This window comes from Haliaeetus leucocephalus, unplaced genomic scaffold (assembly GCF_000737465.1).
Source record: "Haliaeetus leucocephalus isolate CR32 unplaced genomic scaffold, Haliaeetus_leucocephalus-4.0 Scaffold228, whole genome shotgun sequence".
Lineage (NCBI taxonomy): Eukaryota > Metazoa > Chordata > Aves > Accipitriformes > Accipitridae > Haliaeetus > Haliaeetus leucocephalus.
The window spans coordinates 16,000,776-16,026,896 of NW_010972664.1; the positions used below are offsets into that span (position 1 = coordinate 16,000,776).

At 35.9% G+C, this 26,121-nt stretch overlaps 1 protein-coding gene across 1 annotated transcript in view; it reads left to right on the forward strand.

Moving 5' to 3' along the window:
* The window catches only part of ABI3BP (ABI family, member 3 (NESH) binding protein), a 151,244-nt gene that overhangs the window by 100,621 nt on the left and 24,502 nt on the right, over nucleotides 1-26,121 (forward strand). The window contains exons 17-28 of the mRNA XM_010567665.1: nucleotides 77-151; nucleotides 948-1,022; nucleotides 4,668-4,742; nucleotides 5,385-5,456; nucleotides 5,938-6,012; nucleotides 8,196-8,270; nucleotides 9,774-9,848; nucleotides 15,306-15,401; nucleotides 19,854-19,964; nucleotides 22,741-22,824; nucleotides 24,185-24,253; nucleotides 25,509-25,721. Of these exons, the coding sequence (XP_010565967.1) occupies nucleotides 77-151; nucleotides 948-1,022; nucleotides 4,668-4,742; nucleotides 5,385-5,456; nucleotides 5,938-6,012; nucleotides 8,196-8,270; nucleotides 9,774-9,848; nucleotides 15,306-15,401; nucleotides 19,854-19,964; nucleotides 22,741-22,824; nucleotides 24,185-24,253; nucleotides 25,509-25,721 (1,095 nt within the window). The remainder of the gene's footprint in view (nucleotides 1-76; nucleotides 152-947; nucleotides 1,023-4,667; nucleotides 4,743-5,384; nucleotides 5,457-5,937; nucleotides 6,013-8,195; nucleotides 8,271-9,773; nucleotides 9,849-15,305; nucleotides 15,402-19,853; nucleotides 19,965-22,740; nucleotides 22,825-24,184; nucleotides 24,254-25,508; nucleotides 25,722-26,121) is intronic.

Consider the following 26,121-nt stretch of genomic DNA (forward strand, 5'->3'; position numbering starts at 1 on the left):
TGACTGTTATGGGTGGTAGTGGACACTGATACCTCGGAAAATTTTAGTACAGTGTAACCCAGTTTCTTTCTTTCAGCTCCTAAAGATACACGTCATGGGCCTTCCAAACTGAAAACATCACCCAGTCCACACGTTCCTCCAACTAGAGCAAGTAAGCTTATCAATATTTTGCCGTTTAGTGCATGAAAGTTCATCAGTTTGAAAATTGTCAAAATTTATGAGTTCTCTGAAGGTACACAGATACTTATTGAATAGGCTGTGTTTTACTGTCATAATCGAATTTTGCTGCATAGCTGTCATGGAACAAGATAAACAACTACATATTTATACATGTCAGTAATTTGTATAATGGTAGGGATGTGGGGGTTTACACTTATCTTGAGCCCTTGCACATAGGAAAATTTGCATCTTAATTTCCATATAATGTGCCAGAGGTATTTGTATTTTCTAATTACTCATTTACAAGTGTAAGATTACAGTATTTTCCTGTTCCCAAAACTTTGCAAATAGTTCAGTCCATTTTAAAATTAGTGGTAAATTTCCATGTTTCTTCTGCTTTGACTGCTCTGCTGGAGATTTTTTTTTAATGCAAAGTTGATTTAAATGAGCAGCAGATTTTTGGAATATGAAACACTTGAGAAGCACAACTAGGGGAACTGTTAGAACTAGAGCAGTTTACTAGGAAGAAAGCTCTGTTTGATAGAGCTGAGAGGAGTGGAGATTTAATCCAATACTGCACTGTTACAGTCACTTTGTCTTTAGTCTCTGCACTAACATAATATTGATTTCATTGGCAGGAGATCTCTTTGTGATTATTTTCAAATGGAAGAATTATTTCCTAAAAAATTTCTTCGCAGAAAATTAATCTCCGGTCTGGAAAATTAAAAGACTTGCGTATTGAGACATCCTCCTCAATAACGTGTTCAAAACTTTGCTCATCTTCACAGGTCCGAAAGAAAGTCGGCGAGTCCCTTCCAAGCCCAGAGCATCACCAAGTCCAGATGTACCACACACAAAACCTGGTAAATACATGGTTGTTATGTTGTGCTTGACTATTAAGGGTTTCTTTTCAGTTGTCTTTCCTCAATGAATCAAGTGTTGATTAACATCTCTTCATATTACAAACAAATAGATTTTCTAATGATCATTAAATACATGTTTAAAGGAAGATAGAGCTGATTTGTTTTTTTAATGGCTGAGTTTTGATCAGTTGTATATGCTTTTCAGCCACGTGACAGCTATCATTGGTGAATAATCTGCATAGCAGGGTAGACAACGTACAAACATTATAAGAATGTTCTTGGAAGAAATTGCATCTCTTCTGTGCCTATCAAAAGATGCTTAGAGAAAAACATATTTGAGGCCCTTCGTGTATGACTCTAAATATCTGTAACTCAAACCACTCATATGTTTGTGTGCCCGGTTAATAGAATTTGACCCTTAAAAGTGTACTTAGTAGGGATTTACATACTAGCGAGCTGCCAAACCTCTGTAACTCCTGATGGTTCTGAAAGCATCAGATGAACTCCCTTTTGAGTGAGTGTATATTCACTAATTCCACCAATAAATAATATTTAAAAAACCCAAACAAACAAATTTAAGAATGTGTTCCAATTTGAAAAGAAAATCAGTCACATAAAAGGGAGTATTTTTACCCTTTTCCTTGTACTTACCACTAATTATGTGTACATTCTTGTTTTTATGAAGTTTTGGCACCTACTGCATTTACAGTTCAACAACCAAAGACAGCGACAGGTAAAAATGTTACCTTGAGCTGGTCATTATTATTTTTTCCCTGCTGCCCCCCGGACCACAGATTATATATATATTATTAGTCTGTTTTTCACGTCATCTGTTTGTAGTTTCGATTTGTTTTCTTTTCTACCTATTGAACTTAATTCTACTCTGTTCCAGGTATTGAAAGTTTCCTAGCTGTTTTGTTGTCTTCACAGAAAATTTCTTTCACTCTCACACACATTGTAATTCCTTTGACACGTGTAAGAGACAAGCATGCCACGGGTATTGCAGTTATGAGCTCTGAAATACAGATGGAAACATGTCCACTACAGTTGTGTCTGTTCTTCCAGTTTTTGTTGCTCAACTCCAGATTTTCCTTACTTGATCAATTTTCCACCCATATTTTCATCATGATTTTCTTTTCTCTTTGAATTCCTGTATGTATCTGTCACTCAATTTTTCAGTCGCTCATGTAAGGATCTTGTTTTTCTTTGTAAGCACGAGGCATGCAGTGCCTGTGCAATAACCCTGTCCAATTTCTAAAGAGTATAAACCCTTAAAACAGGTCTTTTCTTTCAGCTCCTAAAGAACCACAACATACTCCCTTTAAACCTAAAGCAGCTCCCATCCCAGATGCTCCACACAGCAAGCCTGGTAAATTATCTGGTCTTTTGTAAAGCTGCGGTTGATAATTGAGCAACTGCTTTCAGGGTGGGCAGTGGGGGGAGTTGTCAACAGTACATTTGCTGTTACCTGGGTATAATTCTAGCTTAAGAAACCTCTGCAATGCTGCACTGAAGTCATACCACTGATGGAAACTACAACAGTTCAGGATTTTTTTTTATATTATGCAGATATTACCAGAAGAAGAAATAATAGTGACCTGTATGTTGAAATCAATGACAAAAAGTTATTCACAGCTTATATCTGAGCAACACACTTCAGTTATTTGCACCATGTAGGAGAGAAGCCTCTTAAAGCTGTTACAGTGCTTTTCCTTTATATACACATTTTCATCCAGATTAGACTGAGGATTCCCTTCAGTTGTATTTCAGTTAGGAGACTCCTCATCATAAATCTAACTGACCTCTATAAGATAATCAGTGATTTCACTGAAGGGTTGTTATTGTTGTTTTTTAAGTATCTGGATGTTAAAAACAAACAAAAAAATGAACTCTTTGTAACCATAAATCTCTAGGGTAAATGCCCATTGCTGTTTTAAAACATCCCTTTCCTGGTATATATAGTACGGTGCTGAAGGGGGTTTTTTATGGGGGAGGGAGAGAAGGGGAGAGTCTCTTCATTATTCTGAGCATTTATCAACATTTTTTCCAACAGAAATAATTCCAACCTTCCGTGAACCAGATACTACTATGATTCCTCATATTCCTGAAAGAACAAAGGCAACACTGGGTAATCATGTGCATTTCATTAATAATTACTCTATTTTCCATTCTTGTTAGAGAAGATCTTCTTAGAGAGAGCTCATTACATGCTACTAAAAACTAATAATGAAGTTTTGCTCTGCTTCTAGTTACTTGTTTGCCCTTTGGTCTTGGTAAGGGTAATAACACATGAGCTCATTTACTTTTGAAGGTTCTTTTCCTCGTCTTCTAGCCTTTCCAGCAGGATGGTGTAATTCCTTCAGATGTTATATATTTTCCAGTAAAATGGGACTTTATTTAAAGTGCAGGTAGTGATTCCTGTAATTTCTGCATCTGAGGTATGGATACTGTCATCCTAAAATACTTTTGTGCTTCACTCCTCACGGTATAATTTTACAGAAGAGAATTGCAGGAAGATGTTAAGGTATCAACTATAGCAAAACATACACCAAAACAGACCAGCTATGTGATCCTCCAAATCAAATACTAGTTGTTAAAGCCATCTTCTTTGCTAACTTTGAGTCATCCATGTTGGGAAAACTTGCTTAAATATATGAAACATTAGCTGAGAATTATTTCTTCTTAACATAAATGTCAGATGTGGACCAAATACGGTCAATTAATCCAAGCAGTATTGGGCAGCAGGAAGAATTGCTTGAGCAATCTTTGTTAATAATCAGTTCTCTGTCCCTCAGTTTCAGAGACAGACATTGACCATAATTTTCTGAGAATGAAATGGTATCATTAATGAAGTATTAGTAGCCATTTAATAATCTTTGAACTATGTTTTTTCTTTCTGAGGAATAGGAAATGAAAAATACTTTTCATCATATTTCTATTTTAATATATATTCCCTGTATGCATTGATACTCAGGTTAGTATTCATTTGGTATTTCTCTATATAGCCTTATGAAGTTTATGTGCCCTGTCATACACATTTGGGGCTACCTGGTGCAATATTCATATGCAGAAAATGGTTCTTCAGAGCAAGGGGGATGAAGAATGCACAGGCTAAGGCAGATATTTTGAGGACCTCTCACATTGGTGTGGATCACAGACTAGCAAGTGCTAAGATAACCTTTTCTAGTAAATGATTCCTATGTGGCAAGAATTTTTAACTGAACAGTATGAAGATAGCAAGATTGAATAGTTCCCACATAAGAACAAAGAAGTTAATTTATAAACGAAGTCTGATACGAAGGGTCCACTCAAAAATATATCTTGTCCTCAGATACTCGTGTATGGCAGATGTGGAAGATGTAGGCTACTACTGTCTATTTTTGTCCCATTACTTTACTGTATGCTGTTCACTTCTTCACTGTTTCATCCAAAGCTACAAATTTGTATATAATTTTGGGAAATCTGTGTCAGCAGCTATTTAATTTGTTTTCCTTTCTTTGCAGGAATTCCAGCTGATTGATTTTCAGCTTTACCCTTACATAACTTGCCTTATTACAGATCAGATCGTACTTATGTTCCTTGTGTACTATGAAAGCAGTGTGTTTTTTCAATTATTGTTCCGGGTGCTGTTTGTTTTTATTTCAGCTCCAACTGAAAAACAGTTCATTCATACCAAACCAAAAACATCTGAAAAACCAAGAGTGCCACACACCAAACCTGGTAATGGAGTCATTCTTTTAATTTTGTGTGTTTGTGTTTAATCATTCTTTCCCTTAGCCTCGGGTTTAGTGCTTTTTAACAGAATTGTTCGTAGCTTGTTTTGTGCTGAAACAAATGCATTAAAATTAAGTCAGTCAATCCAAAATATGCTAAAACTACACTGAAAATAATAGTAGGATTTGTAGTATAGCATCAAAAATGTTCTTCCTCCTTTCTATTACATATAGCTAAATGATGACTGAAATGTAGTAATGCGGGTGTTGACAAATTTCAGTGGCTAGATAGGCTGAGTTCTCTCTGATTACTGCCTGGCAATGAGATGCTTCTCTGTGAGCACTTTTTTTTTTTAATCCATAAGATGCAGCAGAACTCCTTTGTAATGTGCTTGTACAGTTAGCAACTGACATTGTGTGCTATACTGAAACAAAAGTAGTCTTAAAAATAGTTACAGTGGGCTGTGTCTCTTCCCATTTTTCTTATAGAAGAAATGTATAAGAGAAGTTAATAGAAAGATAATAATATCTGCTAAAAATATTCTGCTACTCTTTGGGGCATTTTGAAAGTTTTAGAAATAGTGCAAATGCTACTTTGCTTCTGTTACAGTTTAATATTCTAAGATTCTTCACATTTTCTCCTTAACAGCAATACATCAGACAACTCCACAACCAATTATTACAAAATCTACTACCACTGAGCATTCAAAGGCAACAATGGGTAAATAAGTTTCCTTAAAGTTAAAATGTAGGTGTGTTTAATTTTTCAATGGAGAAATTTCTAGAGAACATGCTCTGGTGTGGTATTTTGTGTAACATCATTCCACTATCCTTCATTCTGCATATACACATGCATGTTTCTTAATACAATGAGTCTCAGTTCTGTCCTAGAAGTAAAGCACAAATAACCTACAGCTCCTGTCTGGTCAGAAGCCTGTATTTGTCAGATCTCCAACCAAAGTCATTGGTCTAATTTTTATTTTAGAGCAAGAATTTTAGCCACTAACTCATCTTATCCTACAGCGCAGTGCTAGAACTTTTCTGTGTTTTGGATAGTCATTTTGTTTCAGGTTCCAGAAAGCCATGGAATTGTTATTGTCTTTTTTTCAGGCATTTGAGGCATGCATTTTCTGTGGGCTAAATATGGCATTGGATCATGACTCCAGAAGAATACAATAATAATCTTTTTCCTCTTCTTTCAGCTCCAAAAGAAACACTGCTCATTCCTTCCAAACCCAAAACATCTGTTGGGCCAGAAGTACCACAGACTAAACCTGGTAATTTAAAGTTTTTAACTTTAAAAGTGTTACTGTGGCACTGCCTTAGTTACACTTTCTGCTGTCATTCAGTACTGCAGTCATGTGACATGCATGATATGTAGACAGAAATTAGTATCATTGTTCAAATCAGAGTATGTTAATAAATTATATCAAAGAGAATGCCCAAGAATTGCATTTCCATGGAGAGCAGAAGTTAAAATGGTTGGATTTTTCAACATTTGTTTATTGAATTGGTGGGTAGTAGCCATTAAAAATGTGAGGAATTCTATTCATTTTAATAAAAATACACTGCTGTAACCAGCTTCACTAAGTTCTTTTCTTTTGTGGGATTTTATTACCCTAAATACACTTGCTTCAATTTCTCAAATACTTTTGAAACTCAAGATTACAGAATCTCAGTCCAAGATAGTTAGATGCTAAGAATATAGTTACCTTCTTCCTAGCAGTGATTTTTGCAATAGCTACAGTAGATTCAGGGATGCATAGTTATAATGAAGGGTGGTGATACCTCACCTTTACCCTGGGTGTGAACTATTTGCATAAAAATTCCTAGGTAGGAAGGTTACAGGAAAAAAAAAATTGTTAGGGGAGGAGTGACAACATGATTATAAGAAACAGCAGCTCCTAATCTTTCTTATTCTCTGATCTAACCTCCAAACTGATAATATTTTAGTTTTAGGCAAATAGGTTAATGAATAGTTTCATCATTGCCCCCCTTTTTTCCCTTAGACTTCTAACCCTTTGTATGTAGCCCAAAAGAATTTAAGTAGGGACCATATTCATTCAAGAACTGTAGATATATATTACTATGAAAATGAAAGTGAACAGTCCAGGAAAAAGATGTATTTTCTAAAGGCCTTATTTTGAAAGGCTTTCTGTTAAGTAACCAAGTTAGATTCTAAGTCTCAGTTGAGTAAGAGCTATTTCCAATCATGTCATAGTTTACAAGTGCCATGTTTTGGTACTACTACAAGGTTAGTTTTAGGCAAAGAATTTTAGAAAACAGAATTCATAGGTTTATTCTTTTCCTTTTAAATTTTAAATCATTTTAATGATGTATATACAAAATAAAGTACTGTTAGGAAAGTTGTTAAAAACAAATGGCACTATTTAGCCACTGCCCTTTATGCTAGTAAGTTGGTTACTTTCCAGCTACTATATTTTAACCTTATTTCTGAAAGAGAAAGAGACACGTAGTGTGTGTCTCTGCCTGTCAGTCTTTCCTTTTCATCTAGTAACTTAGACATCTTTCACTAAATTCAATCAAATTTGAATGAGGGAAGAATGTCTGAAAGATAAATACATTACTACAAGCTTTTAGAAATTTTTTAGGGAAGTTGCAAATTAGTATACCAGTGTGAGAGAAACCAAAGACTGTCAGAACTCCACCTTTAGGGCGTATGTTCTGAAGTTGGTGGGAGCCCAGCAGAATAGTTGCACTGTCTGGCTGTCAGCATGAAAACACATCCAGACTAATCGGAACATGTGTCTGTCTCATGTCTGTTAAAATTGTCTTAGCAGATGTGTAGATAGGTTTTTAGGAAACAGAGGACACAGATCCTTAATGAAATCCAACTTCTTTAATTTCACTTCTCACAGAACAATGTTTTATTTCTTGTAGCTCCAAGGGCAACGCACCTGGGATCAATTAACCTTATAACAGTTCATGTTGTTGATGGGTCCAAAATTACTTTGGGTAATGAGAATATTATGTCAGTTTATTTTTCATAAAACTTTACTTTCTCTGCTTTTGCTATATGGCTAAAATTACACTTTAATCAACAGAAATACCTTAATATATCTTTATGTCTTGTTCAATTGTTAATCCCATTCCAGTGCATGTACAAAATGTTGCTGGTTTTAATTTTCCAGCCATTTTTTTTTCATGCAATTCTTTCTAGAAATAAGTACTTCGTGTACAAGGCTGAAGCATCATATGAAGATGCATTACCTGATCATCTCTTCTTCTTTTGTCTGACTTACTAATGATATATATCTTCCCAGTCTTGAAAAGTCTTTTATCTGTAAAAAAAGCATGATTTTTGACCATTGTTTCTAGCACTGACTCTTTTTGTTTATGGTCTGCACAAAGACAGTTTGCATTTCCTTTCCACCTGTGGTACCTTCTGCTTAAAAGGAAATAATTTGCATTCGATAAGCAATAATATCTCCACTTTCAGTTCCCAATGAAACATACCAGATTTCACCCAAGCCCAAAACTGCTCTAGCAACCGAAATTCCACAGTTCAATACAGGTAATTTTTAGGATTTTCTTAAGTTGTTGTATTGAGAGTCTGTAGATCTTAAGTAGAATCAATATGGTTTAAGTTTTAATGGTCTGTTCATTATTAACTTTAAAACTATTTTAGATATATAACATGAAAATTTATTTTTCCCCTTATCAAATGTTTTTTGTACATTGCTCTGAAAATCAAGGTTTAATCACTGTTGCCACAAAGATGATAGGAAGCTTTCAAACAGTGTTAGTGCTGTGTATTGGATCCTCAAATACATAGTGTTGCAAACATAAATGTAACTGACTTCCATGTTTTTCCTTATAAAATACTAAAGCTAAATCTGTAAAACTTTTCCCAAATATAAATGTCAAAAATGAGTAGTATGTTCTTTCCTGCGTAAGTATTTTCTCTGACACTTCAGAGAGGCTGGATTAAATGTTGTGGATAGAATGGTTATTAAATTCAAATATCAAATAGCTAGCTCTATTTATTTAAAAAATTGAGTTACGGAAGTTGATAATTTGGCACAAGATGACAGTGACTACTGCTTATACTTTCAGTGTGATTCACACAGATTCTGTAACAACTAAAATATCAAAATAATTTGGCAAGTGAAAGGTGACAATAAGAAAAGCTTGAAGGCTTCTGATTCTAACCTTGATGATGACACTATGCTTCAGCAGCCCTACACAGTGTCTGCATTGAATGCTTCCAGTTGTTTTCTCGGCAATATTTTAATGTTTCTTGTTTTTATCTGAATATTTGATTGGGGGGGTTCAGTTTGGTGTTTTATTTTGAGGTTTTTTGTTTGTTTGTTTTTTACAGAACCTAATTAAATGTCTTAAGGCCATGGATATCTTGCAGAGCTAACTCTGTATCCATATACAGTTGGGTAACTGGCTGTAAATATTTTATATCTTTTCCTAAACCTAAACATGAATGTAACTGGTCAGACTGCATGATGGAGTCATCTGACCACTAAAGAAACTAGCATTTTCAGCGTGCATTTTGGATTGGAACTCATAGAATTCTCATATGTCCATTTTGCTGTATCGCATTGATGCATGGACCTTTTTTTCTGGCAAATTACACCACACTATCGGTGTTCCTTTTACACATAACATTTAAACTGAACCTTATTTCTTTTAGCACCTCATAAAACACGTCTCACTTCTGCAAGACCAAAGCCATCTGATAAATCACAGGCCAGACCTGGTAATAATTGTTTATTCAATTTGGGATGGGGAGGAGATGAATTAATTAATTTCACCTATTCTCAGTGGAATTTTAAGTGTTGCTGAGAAAAAAATAGGGTATTTTTCTTTCAATTAATCAGTTTAGAAGTAAACCCTTTCCAAATCAGAAAAAAAGAAACCAAAATTGTGTGTATCATCACAGTATTACTTTTTCTTCTCTAATGTGGAATTGTTGGCATCACATAAAAGCCTGTTAGGTTTTCTTCTCATGGAACTTTTTCTTTTTTTTTTCCTTTTTCATTTTTCTTCTTAAACTCTCTCACAGCTCTTAGTAAAACCACACTAGCACCAGCTAGAACAAAAGCACCTGGACTGCCAAAGTGGATTGTGCCAACAACAGGTAAAGCTGCAGGTTTGGGGGTTTTTTTAACTTATCAGTAAAAGACAGGAATGTGACTTCCTCAAATCACCTTGAGCCCTGCAAAATATTTCACTGTGTTTGATTACAGAAGTTAATTCCTCAGAGTACTGTATGTAACTGATGCTACTGGTCATGCTATATTAATTCCTGAGTGTCATTACGAAATGATACTTACACTCAGTGTAAACTTACAGATAGATTATTACATGGTTGATGTTTACTGATGTTTTCTAGATGATAGGTCCAGAATAATTACTGGAAGACACTTTGTTGAAAAGCATTATGCAGTTGTTTAAATCCAAGTCAGAAGCCTCGGTAAGAAAGCCTTAAAGCCAGGTATCTTGTTAGCTACTAGCTATGCACATTGTGTGTTCACGTCAGATCTACTCATATTCAGACTACGCAGTATTCAGACTATGCAGTATTCATGCTTGAATACTTCAGGACCAAGAAATGATAGAGGAGGGTGTGAACTGTCACTTCATTTACACATCCTTACAAACAGAGATAACATAGATCCATAACCACAAAGATCTATTCAAAATACCATTTGGCAGGGGGAAAAATCATTTATACTTTTTGAATTGTACTTGATTTTTCCATCTAATCAAAATAATATTGTCAGTGCTAATTCATAATGAATCCATATTTTTTATTTAATAAAGCATTAATTTATTATGTCAGTACAAATACTATTGGTTTCTTTAATACAGACATTGGTTACTTAAATACAAAATTTTGGGATTCTTCATCAATGATGCAAGTTTAAAATAATAAAAATAAGTAAGTAGATAAATAATACGCATATTCCAAGCAAACTTTTGGCTGTTCACCCGCTACTAACAGTGCTACTGTCCGATACTATTGCTCCGTGCTACCTAGGTTAGGATAACCTGCGTAATATACCATCTACTCTACACATTCCTTTTTTTGTCTGTGTAATGTTTCTCTGTACTAGGATTTCCAAAGTATCTCTGGCAATTTAATACCTGTTGTTGACCGTAGTATGATTTGAGCTACTCATTCCTGTACATAATTTCGAGAAGCCCACCATGTTTTTAGAAATGGCAAAACCTCAGAAGAGATGGTTGTATATTTAAACTGAATTAAAAATAGCCTGTTCAGAACATGACATGCTCTTCTGTGTTACATACGGAGTGGATGCCTTCATTGGAGGTATGTGTTCTTTGACCTTTCATAGTCTTTCTGGTAAATGAAATGAGCCCATCAAATTCCAAGACATCAGAGACGGTTACAGTATTAAATGACCAGTGGCAGTAGTTGCAGGTCAGAAAGTTTTATTCTTTGCTTGTGTTGGCAGTCTGCTTATAAGTGAGCTTTTTAATGTCTCATTACCAAAACAGGCAGAATGCACACAGGTCTCCAGGAGTAGGTGGCTTCTGAAATCACATTATGAAATTATGCACAAATACGCAATTATGTTAGACAGTATATTAAGCTTTTTCCTTCTCCCATGTAGTAGTAGCTTTGGCAGAGGTATTTGTAGATGAAAAAGAAGAAAAAAACAGAATGCATGCTAAGTAAATCAGCAGTATAAACATAACAGTAGACTTGTTAATTGTTAAATGTAGTTTATTGTGCTTAATGCTGTTCTAGGTGACTGCTAAAGTATTGTTTTAAGCAGTCTTATTTTAAATGCTGCTGTTGGAGTGCCCACTAGCCATTATTTCCATGTCTTTAGAGCAGGGCCAGTTGCCAGGAAGAACTAGAGATTCGTTATGGTAGATGATGTCAAAAATCATCACAAGACTATTAACCTGCTCTGCAGGCTATGTGTACTCACAGGCAAATAAGTACCTTCTTTTAGAATTCTTCTGGAAAATGCTACTTCTAGTAATATTTTCAATTGCTCAGTTACATAAGTCTTTTTTCTCTAAGTTAAAGAAACGTCCTGAAGATGTCTGTTACCTAGATTTTGTGTCCTGCCAAGTGAGCCCTTTGAGTTAAACCTGGCATCCAAAGTACTAAGGAAGACCTGGCGTTTATCTACTGTGCATTTCTTTGTGCCTCCAACCCTGCTGACACAGCAATTAATTGATATCTTTCTGTGAGGCTGCACCTTTTTTCTTAGAAGCATAGAGAAATCGCCGATGAATTTTGTACGTTCATGACGTGTCAAGAGAGGACTGCAGCTTTTCGCAGGTTTTCAGTCTGTACTTTCCTCAATGATCAATAAGTGAAATCCCAAGTCTTGTGTAAAACAGGTACATCAGACTATTGTGGCAAATGCAGTGTCTTGAGCCTGCAAGGCTGTATGTGCTCACAAAAATAATTTCGTACAACAAAAGAGTTCAGGTAATCAATTAAAGAAATCTTCCATATCTCTCCCAAGCAATGTGCAATTACGTGTTGCAAACAGAATTCCTAATTCTGCAGAAGAGATTTAGAAAAGAGAATTCTGCTAACCTGGAACCATAAATCTTACCAGCTGAGCAAAGACAAAAAAGTTTCTTTTTCAGTAGGTGATATCTTAGAGAAATGATAACATTTTAAGATATCCGGATGATTTTTGGGGGTGGAGAAGTTTATTTCTTCCACTATGAAAATGATACATTATTTTGTGTGGTTAGCTTATCAGAATCCTTAACTTTGGATCTAAGCTGATCAGAATGCTTAATTGGACTGTAAGGAACAGGCTTATCTTCAGACATTACATCATTTTTTCTTTCTCTGAAGAAGAGGACATTTACTGAAGAGCCATAGATACTCTGTTGTTTGAAGACCAGTTTCGATCTTTTAATTCCTTGCTGGGCTGGCACTGCTGTTGAATGTACTCAGTTCTTCTTTCTGACTGTGCTCGTTAGCATCAGTGCAAAGATGTTTCACCCCATGCATAGTGTGCTTGGCAGCTGCAGGGCCCAGGTGATAAGCAGTGGAATTTGTTTTTTCTAGTGGCAGCGCATGGGATTGTGACTGGTTTCCTGGCAGGCTTTTCAGTCTCCTGGCTGGCTGTAGTGCCAGGTGGTAAATTTGACTGTGGGAAAGGGGCAGGATTGCCTCCTCATGACTAACATTCATTTTTGTTTTCTACCATGTTTTAGCCATTTTCTCTAGAATTTCATTTTATTGAGATTGCTTTTCTATGAGTATTTGTCTTAGTGTATGTAACATTTCTTACTCATTTTTTTTATTTAATCCTAACCATTTAAAAACTGCTTCTGATCTATTAATCTTCCAGACAGCCTTCAGCAAATAAACTTTGAGCAACATTTCCATTTCCCTTGTGAAAGAGAGAGATAGTTGATTTTCATTATAATGGCCATTAACTTTGTGTTCTATTTTCTTTTTATTTTTGAAACTGTGGGTTTATAGCCAAGTTCTAGAGGAACTCAAGTATTAGGGTATTTCAGTTTATTTTACCAAGGGCACTTTTTCCAGTTCTTCCCTTAAAATGATCCACCCTTCTAATGGTATTCCTGCTATTAAAGATGCAGTGGTTAGTTTTAAGGTGTTCCAGACCCCATGAATATTTCCAGGAAAAAAAGAAGACACAAACACACATGCAAGTAATACATCTATTCTCAGTTCTGTTAAAAGTTTGGATGAATGTGGTAAGTCGAAATGTTGTAATAAGCAAGTTACATTAACTAGCATAAGGCAAATCGTATGATAAATACAGCAAGCTGTATGATAGTGCAGGTACCTTGTGTGAAAACACAAACAAACTCCTATGTAACTTTAAAGTGCATTGAAAAATTTAAAAAGGAGATTTTGTCAACAGGGAAGTGTTGTGGTTTGATCAGCTTTCTCCCTGAAACCTTGATTTACTTTTCATTAGTACTTTACGAATGGCAGAACAGCAGTGCAAGTTTCTGGAAGGAAAAAATAAATAAATAAATAAAATAAAAATTACTTCTTCCGTCTAGAATGTATACGGTATTTTGTTCATGCCTAGCTGATATAACTCAGAAAAGATTGTGATTCTAAATTAGATTGTAAGGAGCAGGATAGAGGTAGCCTTTTCTGTAGACACTGTAAGATGCAAAACTAAATTATAAATTAGACTTGTAACGGATACTTGAGTGATTTAGTGTGATTTAGTCCATGTGCTACTACATTTTGTTGATGTGTTTATTGTGAGATGAAGCGAAGAACCTAAGTATACTCTTGACTATGACCTGTGGTGTACGAGATTATTTTTCTTTTTAACGCTGGTCCTGGTCTTCTCATGCCTCTTCTTCCTTGAACACCATTCATGTGAAACTTTGATTAGCTCTCTGGTGCTTTGTATATATGAAGATCTAATTAACACCTTAGTTTCCTGAAGACGAATTGCAGTTATATAAAACTACCTGATGTGTTTAGAAATTTTAGTCATAGGAACCAGGTGACCTGTGTCCTGTTCCCAGCTTACTACAAGTCTCATTACTTTAATCTTAAGTAAATCATTTAACGCGTCCATACTATGGACTGTGGATTCCTAAGGTACGCCTAGCAAGAATGACAAATAGTAAAATAATTGAAAAATTATCTGCTTCATGCTGTTAAAATATTAGTTTCATCTCAAAACAAACTGAGCACCAGATTATAAACCTATGAAATCTTTAGATCACCATAGAAATTTAGATCATGTTGGAATATGATTAGAATTCAATAATTGATTTAATTTTGAGATTTTTTTTTTTCAATACATTAACTTTCAGGGATTTTTTCTTATGTCATGAGAAAGAGTGGTTTGGTTTGGGTTTTTTTTCCCACAAACATGATGAAATTGCAATGCATCTTCTCCCTTTACCATGTATAGAGTTTTTATAAAGTAAATATAAAAAGCATCTTAATTTAACAGTCTGGCTATCCTATAAATATCAGCATGTGAAACAGTTGTTGTGTACCAGGAGTAGTTGTGTTGATCTTTTTAATACCATTTACTTCAGGTTTTTAAAAATGTGTTTATATAACTTTTAAGTAGGACTTTATTTTATATACAAACTGAATTTTGTGTACACTTTGCCTCCAGTACTCCAAATACGGTATATGTTTGGTTCAGGCTTGTTCTAGCCATTCAACATGGAGGTAACCTAAGATCTTATTTTGGGGAGAAGGATAACTTTGCCCTTTGCAAGAATTCATGGACATTTTATTCTGTATCCTGAAAAACTGAAATGTTCTCTGTACTCATCTTTCCACATCCAATCTTGGTTTAACTCACTGTTATCTCTTAATCTTTTTAATTCTCTCTTTCCAAATATACTTTGTTCAAGGAATGTTTAAAATTAAATTGCAGGCTCTAGAACCACTTTCTACTTACTTGAATAGGAAGATAACAGATACCGCTAAGTTATTGGTAAAAGCATAGGTGGGCCATATATGCTAGTTTTGCACTTAATGTTAGCTAGAGTTTGAACATATGCAATATACAATTACATGCCTTGGTACTGCACTGTGGATACTGATTTCATTTCTTTTGTTTCACAGATGACGTATATACACCTGAGGATATTTCCAGACAAAGTGGCGTGGATGTGGAAAAACCTTTGGAATATAGTGATACCTGGGAAAAGCCAATTTCTGGTAAGGTTAATAAAAGAAGACAATATAGCAAATTTTAAGGTTATGAAAAATAAAAACACTGCCTTTCCTACACAAAAAGCACCTCCACTAAGAAGAGAAAATAATTCTGAGTCATCCTCATGAATATACCTTCTCTTGACTTCAGAATGCTACAAAAAAGAGATAAAAATAAGAATATTTCATTGTCACTACTTAGTCGCTAACGTATAGAATAGAATCACAGAATGGTTTGGGCTGGAGGGGACCTTAAACATCATCTAGTTCCAACCCTGCTGCCATGGGCAGGGACACCTTCCACTAGACCAGGTTGCTCAAAGCCCCATCCAGCCTGGCCTTGAACATTTCCAGGGATGGGGCATCCACAGCCTCTCTGGGCAACCTGTTCCAGTGCCTCACTACCCTCACAGTAAAGAACTTCGTCCTTACATCTAATTTAAGTCTACCCTCTTTTAGTTTAAAGCCATTTCCCCTTGTCTTATCACTATGTGCCCTTGTAAAAAGTCCCTCTCCAGCTTTCTTGTAGGCCCCCCCCATATATATATATGCCATATATTAAAAATTACCACCACCTGTGTTGTATCCTTATGATCAAACAGGCACAGTACTGTAAGGACTGATTTTTTTTTTTCATACTGATAGTTTCTACATAGCAAGGGAGAATAAGGTGAATGCATAACCAAATTGTCCTCCCATTTATGAGAAAGGTTTGTTGAATATTAGGTTCATTGGGAAAATTAGAATGTTAGGCTTGAAGCAAAATAACAATGTGGACTAAATAAGGTTACAGGTTTTTTTACATGTCCTATAGCAGGCTTGTCAGTTTCACTTTTCTTTCAAGTCTTACAATCATACTTTCAAAACAATCAAAATAATTTTACTGAAAAACAGCTTCCCCAAATAGGCCTGCAAAAATAGACTTTTTGTATTTCACTTTCTTCTAGTCAGCTTCTTAGAGATTTTCTGCTTCAACTGAAAAGTTGTAGCATAGAGTGTGTTTGTATGCCACGTGTACACGCACACGTACATCCAAACGTATAAACACCCTTACATGTGGAGAATTTCTTTGTTTCATAAGCATAACCAAGAATAGAGCTTGTTTTAGCTGTGCTTGTTTACTGGCATAAAAACTGACTGAGAAAAAAAAATTTTTGGTTTTACCCTTGGATTTACTATTTGGCTGAAGCTGCTCTTTTTAGTTAGATTTTCCTTTGAAAGCATGTTAATAGATTTAAAAACACAGAAACAAAGATATGCCCCTAACTAATTTATAAACTGCTGTTTCCTCCTATTCCCTGCTGAATTTCCTTTGCACCTAATTTAACTGCACAAAGGCAAGAGCCTATCTTGACAGCTGAGTTCTGATGCTTTATCTTTTTAAAGTTTATTCAGTCTGAAGCTGGTACTTTTGCAGATTAATTCCAGTGTGATATACTATTAATATTAGCCAGATGCAGCTGTAAACTGAAAACAAGGATGGCGCTCTGCATTTTTTGTTACTGAATGTCAGGCAGTGGTGTGTACTTAAGTAAATCCAGCTTGTGATTTGCAGAGACTGGAAGTTTTTTTATGCACATAGATTTGAAGGAACATCTACATCTGCTTTTATTCATCTTATGACATTAGATGTTTAAAGTTAAGCTTTTAGAGCTTTGAAGTAAGCCAATACCTTGAACTGTAGTCATAAAAGACAGTTGGGTATGGTTGTGAAATTGGGTACTACTGTTTTGTAATTTTCTTATATACTTCCGTGATCTCAGCTCTCTTCATGAGGCCTTAATATGTATATCAAAATTCAGAATTATAGAGTCTTAGAATCATAGAATGGTTTGGGTTGGAAGGAACCTTTAAAGATTACATAGTTCCACCCCCTCTGCCGTGGGCAGGGACATCTTCCACAAGATCAGGTTGCTCAAAGCCCCATCCAACCTGACCTTGAATGTTTCCAGGGATGGGGCATCCACAACTTCTCTGGGCAACCTGTTCCAGTGCCTTACCACCCTTACAGTGAAGAATTTCTTCCTTATACCTAATCTAAATGTACCCTCTTTTAGTTTAAAACTATTCCCCCTTGTCCTGCGGGCCATGGTAAAAGTCATTGACAGCAAGAGCCATTGACAGCAAGTCCTATATCCTTTTCCATTGATTAGTCCATCCATCAAACCCATATCTCTCCACTTTAGCGACAAGGATGTTGTATGGGACTGTGTCAAAAGCCTGGCAGAAGTCAAGATAGATGACATCAGTTGCTCTTCCCTTATCCACCAACACAGTCACTCCATTGTAGAAGGCCACCAGATTAGTCAGGCACGATTTGAGCTTGTAAAGCCATGTTGGCTGTCTCTAATCACCTCCCTGTCATCCATATGCCTTGACATAGCTTCCAGGAGGATCTGTTCCATGATCTTAGCAGGCAAAGAGGTGAGGCTGATTAATGAGATATTGCTATAAGTTAGCCGGTATTTGACTTTGCTTTTAAATACATTTACTTTTTCTGAAAACTTAAGTGTGTTTTAACTGAAAAATTTACATTTATGCTACTTAAGAGAAATGAAAAAGATAGGTTACAACACACAATAATTAAGCTTCATGTGTTAAGAGTCTGTCCTAAGAGGCTGCATGCCCTCCTTTTTCATGAAGAGTGACAGTCGAGGAAATACATTCCCAGTCCACAAAGAACCCCTGAGATTAAATAAATCCTAGTAGTTCACCATGCCACTGTCCTCACAAGAACCTACGCTATCACAAAATCCCTGAATTCTATTGTGTGTCCTAATTCACAAGCTCAGTCTGCACACATTCTTAATTAGATTTGGTAGCATCATAGACCATCACCCAAATCACTGTGGAAGTAGTAGAAGGGAAAAGTAGGGATTCTTGGTTTTCCAGAGTGCAGTACAGTAGATTCAACTGTGACACAGTCCACTGAATGTGATGTTTTGGCTTGCATATAACTATGGCGGTTGTGTTGTTCAGAAGATACGATAGAAACCACTGACAAGTCAATACTTGCACGCTTTTACCCCATAAATATCTCAGACAATCCCATTCCCTAAATATGGACAGGGGGAAAACTAATCATGGATACTACCATGTAGTAGTATCTAGAGTATGATGACTTATATATACAAAAATTTTTTATCCTTTTTTAGGTCTTTAGGCACATTTTTTTCATTTCCATCTGGGGATTAAGAATGAATATGAAACCTACAAATGCTATTTTCAAGAACATTACATCCTCCTAAATTAGATAGAGCATTATTTCCTATCTTGATCTGAGGGATTTAAAAAAAATGTGCTTTGTAAGTGACTGTAGAAGTCCAAAAGGAAAAGGGAACAGAGAAAGATGGAGGTGTTCCTGTTTGTATATTGTAAGTATTTTTAAAAAGGCTCTCCCAAATGAGTCTTTGGATTTGCTCCCTTCTCGCCCACAGTCACTCTATTTATAGGGTAAACTAAGGTCTGATATGTAGGGCCTGAGGTACTCTGTGTAGCCAGTAACTCAGTATCAGGCAACTTGTGTATTTGTTGACATTGGCAGCATTATAACAATTATATTACTCTTGAGGATTTTCCCGTTAGATACAAAAAGTCTTTTGTTACATAAATGTGTTGCGCATATCTGCTGTTTTTTTTCTTAAGGAAAGAAGTGCAAAGGTGAATAGTGGAAGAAAAATCTTTGCCTTTCCTTTGCATAATAAAATTCTTTATAATTGCCTGGAAAATACAGTAAAATGTTTTGTAAGTATGAATTAAGAGGCTTAGGTTCTCCTTTCAGACCTCACTGTCAAAGGACCTTGCCAGATAAATTTAATAGATAAAGGCTGGAACTGCACATTGAAACAACCTAGTTGGGTGCTTCACAATAACACAATAACTGTTTCTAACACAATAACTGTCTTCAAGCCATGTCAGTGCATGAAGTGACAGTGACTTTTTTAATTTTTCACTTTTGAACAGCATAGGATAAAGTGTCCCTAATGATAATTTCTCTTTTGCTCCATCTTTTGCTTCAATCTGAGGGTTATCAGTTTTATCCGTTAGAAGGTAAAAAAGATCAGAAATTTTGTGAGTAGGATACTGAAGATGTTTCCAAGTACACTGATGTGGTGTTTATTGTGGGAAGAAGTATCCTGTTGGCTGCCAAAAAATTACCATTGACAGCAATGAGTAACTACACAGAAAATGAATAGCTGAAACACTTGTACAAGATCCCAAAGGAGCTACATTTTTTCAGTGTAAGCTTGATTTAAAACTCCATGGCATACACTACCCAAAGAATTTAAGGTTGAAAATACAACTCCTTTCAGATCCTAACCTCACCTCTCCGCTTTTGATACTAAACCAGACATGCAACATTGTTTGAGAAGTCAGAATATAACTTGTAATCGGTTTCTGATTTTATGGAATTTGAGGTTAAATAATTAATAACACTGTTCTTGTAATGTCATTCAGTAACTGCATCACCTGGCCCTCAGCATCCTCCTATACCTCCTGTCAAGCCTACACAAATGCGAAGAAAACCTCTGCCTCCGAACACCGTGACTGGTAAACCAGGAAGTCCAGGTATCTCAGCCTTTTCAACATAAATATTTTATTATGTATGAGATAATACTGAACTGACTAGCAGCGTATAGGAGAATTTTAGAGTATAGATTCTTTTTCTTTAATCTGTGATATCTATAGAAACTAGTCTTTGGGAACATACAGGCTTTGTGTCTTTTGTCTTCATATATAAACTCTGATTTCCTTTTGTTCTCCTAACCTAGTTATGTCAAAATCATCCCTAGTAACAGAGCTGAAAGCAAAATAGCATAATGCAAGTCATCTTCTAAGGAGATCAACCTTAAGAACATTTCATATCTACTAATAGTATTTGCAGTTACTTAATGTGCATGTCAGATGGGCGATATTGAATATTACGCTTCAATGCATACTCCCAGCTGGTTAGTTCTAAAGAAATTCTGTCCTATATATATGGCACATCCATTAACCACTGCAAATAATGAACTAATAGGCACCCAGAAAACTAACTGCACTGGGAGGTAGAGCGAGCTGAGTTATTTCACGTGCAAAGAGTTTAGCTTCATTCCTGTGCTACAGTATTTCTGCTTCTCAGTATCAGTGTAAGAGTACACAGAAGCTTTGACATATCCCATTTTATTTTAATTTTATCCTGAAGCTGATATTCAGTATCCTTATGTATGTTTCGTCTGTGGATTCTATATGAGAATCCTTAGGCTAACATTATTCCAGGTAGTCAGAATCTATAATCTGATTATGTTTAGCATCTTGAGAAATGCTTCCCTCTTTATATTACTCTGTGTAGTTCACTGGTAATAAAAAAGTCTTGGCTTTGCTGTATTTCCTGTTGTCTTTTTTTGGTTTGTTGCATTTGGGGCTTTGTGTGCTATTAAGGCACTAAAGACCTAAATAATTCTTTAGTGTCTTGTGCAGCAGATTAGAAGCAAGAATCTCCAAGGTGGAGGAAACAAGCTGAATATTTACTCAACAGCAGAGCCAAGATCAAAATGTTGTGTCTGTACTTCCTGTTGATTGGTTGTGTTTCCTTAGTAATAGCTACAACAGAACGTAAGACATTGTCAGTCTTAAGCTGTAGCATAAAAAAATGTTGACCTGATACATTTTCTTTTGCTTGTAATGGGGGTCTATGCTAATTTTCTCCACTAAGTGTCTAACTAATTTACTAGTGTTTTGAAAGCTCACCCTTTTTCCATACACCAGAGGCCAGGTTATGTGGTAGTCCGTAGTTACCATACCTTCCTAGGCATTCAAGATGGAATAAATTGGTTAGATGATCTGGTTCTTCCTTGTGGGGCTAGTAGCAGATTTTCCTTTTTCTGTGTTTCCTAGTGTTTTCTCCAGCTTAGTTTTAAACATCATAATTGAGTTTCTTCTGGTTCCCTGGAGAGACTGTTTCACAGTACTAACAGGAAAAATTTGCCTCAATGTTCTTCTTGGGTTTTCCGTTTCATAATTCTGTCCTGTTTCTCTTTCTCATTAACATTGTGATTAATTCCTTACTTGCATCTTTCTTACTCATCCACTGGATGAGTATTATGGGAAGGTTTCTATGCAGATATTAAAAGTCTCCTGAATGGAAAAAAAGGAAACAAGAGAGTTCCAGAACTTTTGTGAAACTGGACTCTAGTGAGAACCTTAATAAATTTCCACTTTATTAAAGAAATTAATGGAAGGTAGGGATTTTGGTTTGTTTTTTTTTTTTAATTTGGGTCACTAGAGTTCTGCCTTCAGTCACTCTGTTCTTCTGTGTCATATATGCAGAGAAGGTAACTATGTTATGTAGTTCTTGACTTTTGGGGAGTTGAGATTTCACAGTCATGCAGTGGTTATCTGGAGTATTTGCATGTTTTGTGAATGTAGTTCTTGTCTTTTATAGCTATTTTGGAAGCGATCAAGACATCCTTTATCATGGATTGTTTGCCTCTTAGAAACCTGTTTTCTTTATTAGGTGATAACAGCTGAGGAGTAAAAGCAATGTCACATGATCTAAAATAATTTTTAAAATAGCTATTTAATTATGGGAGATAATATTGCCTCTATCAATCAGTTTCTGTCCAGACTTATAGTGCCTACTACAGAATAGACCAGTTCAGAAAGAAAGCTTTTTCCCTTAGGTCAAGTAGTGTTATAAATGTTGAAAATGTTGGACTTGGTTACATTTTTCTTACCTTCATTTGAAGTGCATCTTAATTTCATTTAGTAGAAGCTCCAGTACTGTTCTGTGGTTAAACTCTTAATGCAGACCATAGTTAAGGACTCAGTGTTTATCATTATACATGTTCCAGCTCCAGCCTTGCTAATATATATATGCTGTATTGAGAGTAGAAATGAAAGGACCTTACCTATATTTGAGGGAAGAATCCAAGTTTCAGTTGCTGACTTCAGCTATTCTGTCTTACAACTCATGAAGAAAGGTGCTCTTTTATTTGAGAAACAGAAATGTTAGTGCTGATCATTTTGCATCCTTTCACCAGTCTGTGTAGGATGGTTCTGTGCATTAAACCAGGTCATATTCTGTCTGACTGAAGTCCTCCAAGACAATCTCCAAGTAGCAAAGAATTTTCTTACTGGTTTCAGGAGTAGGTTATATTGGCAATAAGGACAACTTGGAACTTTCCTAAATCCAACTGGAAGCTGTTGTATTAAATTTTGAGGGAATATCATAGTTTAAATGAAAGTACTTGTTTCATGAAGCAGTTGTCACAAATCTGAGCTCTGTTAGAAAATCAGAAAGCTGTTTCACTCTTTTAAATTGTGAATGCCGTATTGCCACAAGTTCCTACTTCTGTCACTATAGCTAAACCCGCTGGACCAACAACACCTGTGAGGACAGGAACGTCATATAAGACGCCAACAGCTTTCGCAACTCCAGAGTATTATGGTAAGCATATTACAGACAGTTCTGTTTTCTTTTTTTTTTTTTTTTTTTTTTTTTTTTTTATACATAAGGGTTTCCTTTTTTTTCTTTTGCTTCCCTTCCCTAAACTATATTGATGCATTGTGTATTTAATATAAGAAGTATTTAGTCTGGGGTGATTCTGATTTCCTTTATGCCACTTTGTGACTTTTCTAACTTGACTGAGTTCATCTGGTTGTCTTCTGATAGACACCCTGGTAAATGAGAACATGACGGCCTTTCCATCTTTCTAGAAATCAGTATGTGCGTAGTAGGCTTTCAATACTATTCAGTGGCTACTTTGAATCTGTGAAGGGAGTAGATAAGGCACTTCTTTCCCTGAGCATTTCTTTTTGCAAGGACATAAATTCAAATTATTATTTGACAGTGACTGATAGTGCTCAACATGGTTGTGATATCCTCCTAGCTATCTGATCAAACTGCCACCATTTAAACAGAAAAAATTTAATAGGTGGTTAGCTGGTAATTTGCCCTTTATAAAATTGGGAGTTAACTACAAGTTCAGACCTAAATCTCCTCAAAGTAGCATACAGGTATGGGTTTAGAGGAGGGTGTGCTTAGAATTTTTGAGCCAAAATATGGAGCTCTAGGTATATTGTCATAAATGATGCTGTTTGTAATTTTCCTGAATTTATAGTAATACTGAAATTCTTGTCTCCTTATAGTGATCATGAACTCACTGTGACCCTTAGTGCTCAGTAAAGCAAGCTGGATGCTAGATTCATTAAAAAATGCTTGTTGTGAATATATTGTGTTTTGTCCGTTGAGGTCCGTTGTAGTGTTTGCATCTAAGAGAAGGTTCTGTTCAGTATAGTGGCAACTTAACACAACTCTGGTGTCGTGAATCCTGACTGCTTTAGCACATTTCTGTTCACCAGTGTATTTGCCTTCAATTTCTGTGGAAATTGTACACTCTGGAGACAGAATTTATGGTTTCCTTGTCACTATTTTTAGAGAATTTCATGTGCAAACATAATAGTGCTATATATTCTGTGAACATGAAACAAGCTTCAAGTGCAAAAAGATCCTTTTTAAAAGGTCTAAAGAGCATTTTGCATATATTGTATGAACTGAATCCAGCAGCAGTCATGAAGTGTGTCATTTTGATTATGGCTGTCTTTATACTAGCAGGTAAGTATGAGGTTTACTTCACATCACAGCCAAAATGGAGTCCTTAAAAGGAAAAGACAGATCTGGCAGCAAAGGTCGACCGTGGAAGAGCTTTACCATGATTTAAAATACCAAATGAACTGTGACATGCTGCAGTTCTAACACTGAAACTTCGTATTTATTGCAAATTAAATTATAACTGTGTTTCCCGCAGTTGATGCAACTGTCTTCAGCTCAAGTCCTACATCAGAAACTGATTCTTCAGGCAAACCGAGGTACCAAGGTAGGATTTTAATAGCTGTGGTATTTTCATTTGGGGGAATATATGAAGACTGACCTATCTATCTTGCATCAAAATTATCTTGTTTGGTTATTCGAAGGCCAAAACTACTTTTGATTCTTTTTTACTTTAGTGTCAGATGAAAGGGCTGTAGTGCAGACCATCAGAATATTCTTGACTAAATTTTACTTCTGCTTTCTTCCCTGCTACCACCTCCTAGTTTACAGTCTTGCCCGCAAACACGTTGTGGCTCTTCCTGTATTCCAGCAGTAGTACAACTGCACGCTGTTCACATTCCAACACACCAAATGAAAATCTTCCTGTGGGCTTGCAAGCATACCTGGAGAGGTATTGCGCCAGTACCAGAGCACCCATCATGTATGCCTCACCTCTCATTCCAGGCTCTGCACATTCAGATAGTCTAGTAATACGGTAGCATATACTAGACTAGATGATAAAATAGTCAAGTTATTGCTGTTGCAGTAATCTAGAGAGTTTAGCAAGGTGAGATGACAGGAAGAAGTGCTTTTGTACTGAAAGATTTTTCAGGTTTTTTTATTGGTCTGATAAGAGACACTACATTTCTGAAGACACTGTCTTTCTTGCAAGATCTTGTTTACATCTAACAAGTTTTAATTTTAGAACTAATGTGTTTGTCTTAAGTAATCTTCTGTATTTTGATGCAGAGTACAAGACGTTTACCTCAGAAGGTTTGTTTCAAGGTTTGGTCCCGTACCACTGAAAATGGTTAAGATTTTGACAGTCACTTTAGAAACTGCAAGTTCAATGATGCAATGACTCTGGACTAAACTTCTTACTTTTTCTGGTGAAACACAGTGCTGATGGGCATTACATCTTTCTATTAGCATAGTACTCAAAAGCTGCAACTGGAATTGTAGCATCATTTTATTATAGAAGGACTAAAGTTAATTGTCCTATTTTATGATAGAAGTTAATTTCTTTCAAACAGTATGTATCACCCACTAATACCTTCAGAGTGATATTTCGTCAGTGGTGCCAATGGGAAGGGGGTGAAGGCAGTGCAGATTCCAGGTCTAACAACAATAAAAAAAAACAACAAGCAGCTTAATATTGAATGTATGGGTTTTATTCTTAAATATTTATGTTTGACTTTTGACCCATTGTGCAGATTTTTACGTGGTGCCCTGAAATGGAAATTGTGCACTAGGTGAAATGGCACTGACGTTTTGTAGAAACACTCTGTATTGAATAACAGCTTTTTTTCTATTACTTTTAGCCCCCCATGTCAAGTACATGAAGAAAGATGATGATGTGCCTTGCTCTATCACAAGCTCTCTTGAACATTTTCCTCAAGAAGAAGCTGGCAGCAAGGAAGAACCTACTCGTCCTCCACAAAATCCTCCAACCAACCTCACAGTGGTGACTGTTGAGGGCTGTCCAACTTTCGTCATATTGGACTGGGAAAAACCAGACAATGACACTGTTACTGGTTGGTTTGATTTCTTTCCTCCATTGTATCAGAATACAGTATTTCCAGCTTATTTTTACTTTCACAGTGGTTTTATGCCATTTAAAAAATACTTTAATCCCAAAGGAGTCTTACAGCCCAGTGCTTTTATTTTGTGCTACTGTCAACTCCAGTGTGGATAAGAAAATGCTACTGGATTAGAACAAGATTTTCACAACTATATCATTGTTGTCAGTGATGACACAAAAAGTTACTTAGGAAGTATGACTCTGTATCTTCTCTTGATTTCTGGCATCTCTGTGTACAGGATCTGGTAAGATCTAGTCAAGAAGTTCCAGCAATGTGACAGTAGTCTTTATTATATAGATGTGTACACATAATGTAGACAACTTTCTCAACTCGATGTTGTTGATCAGTGGGC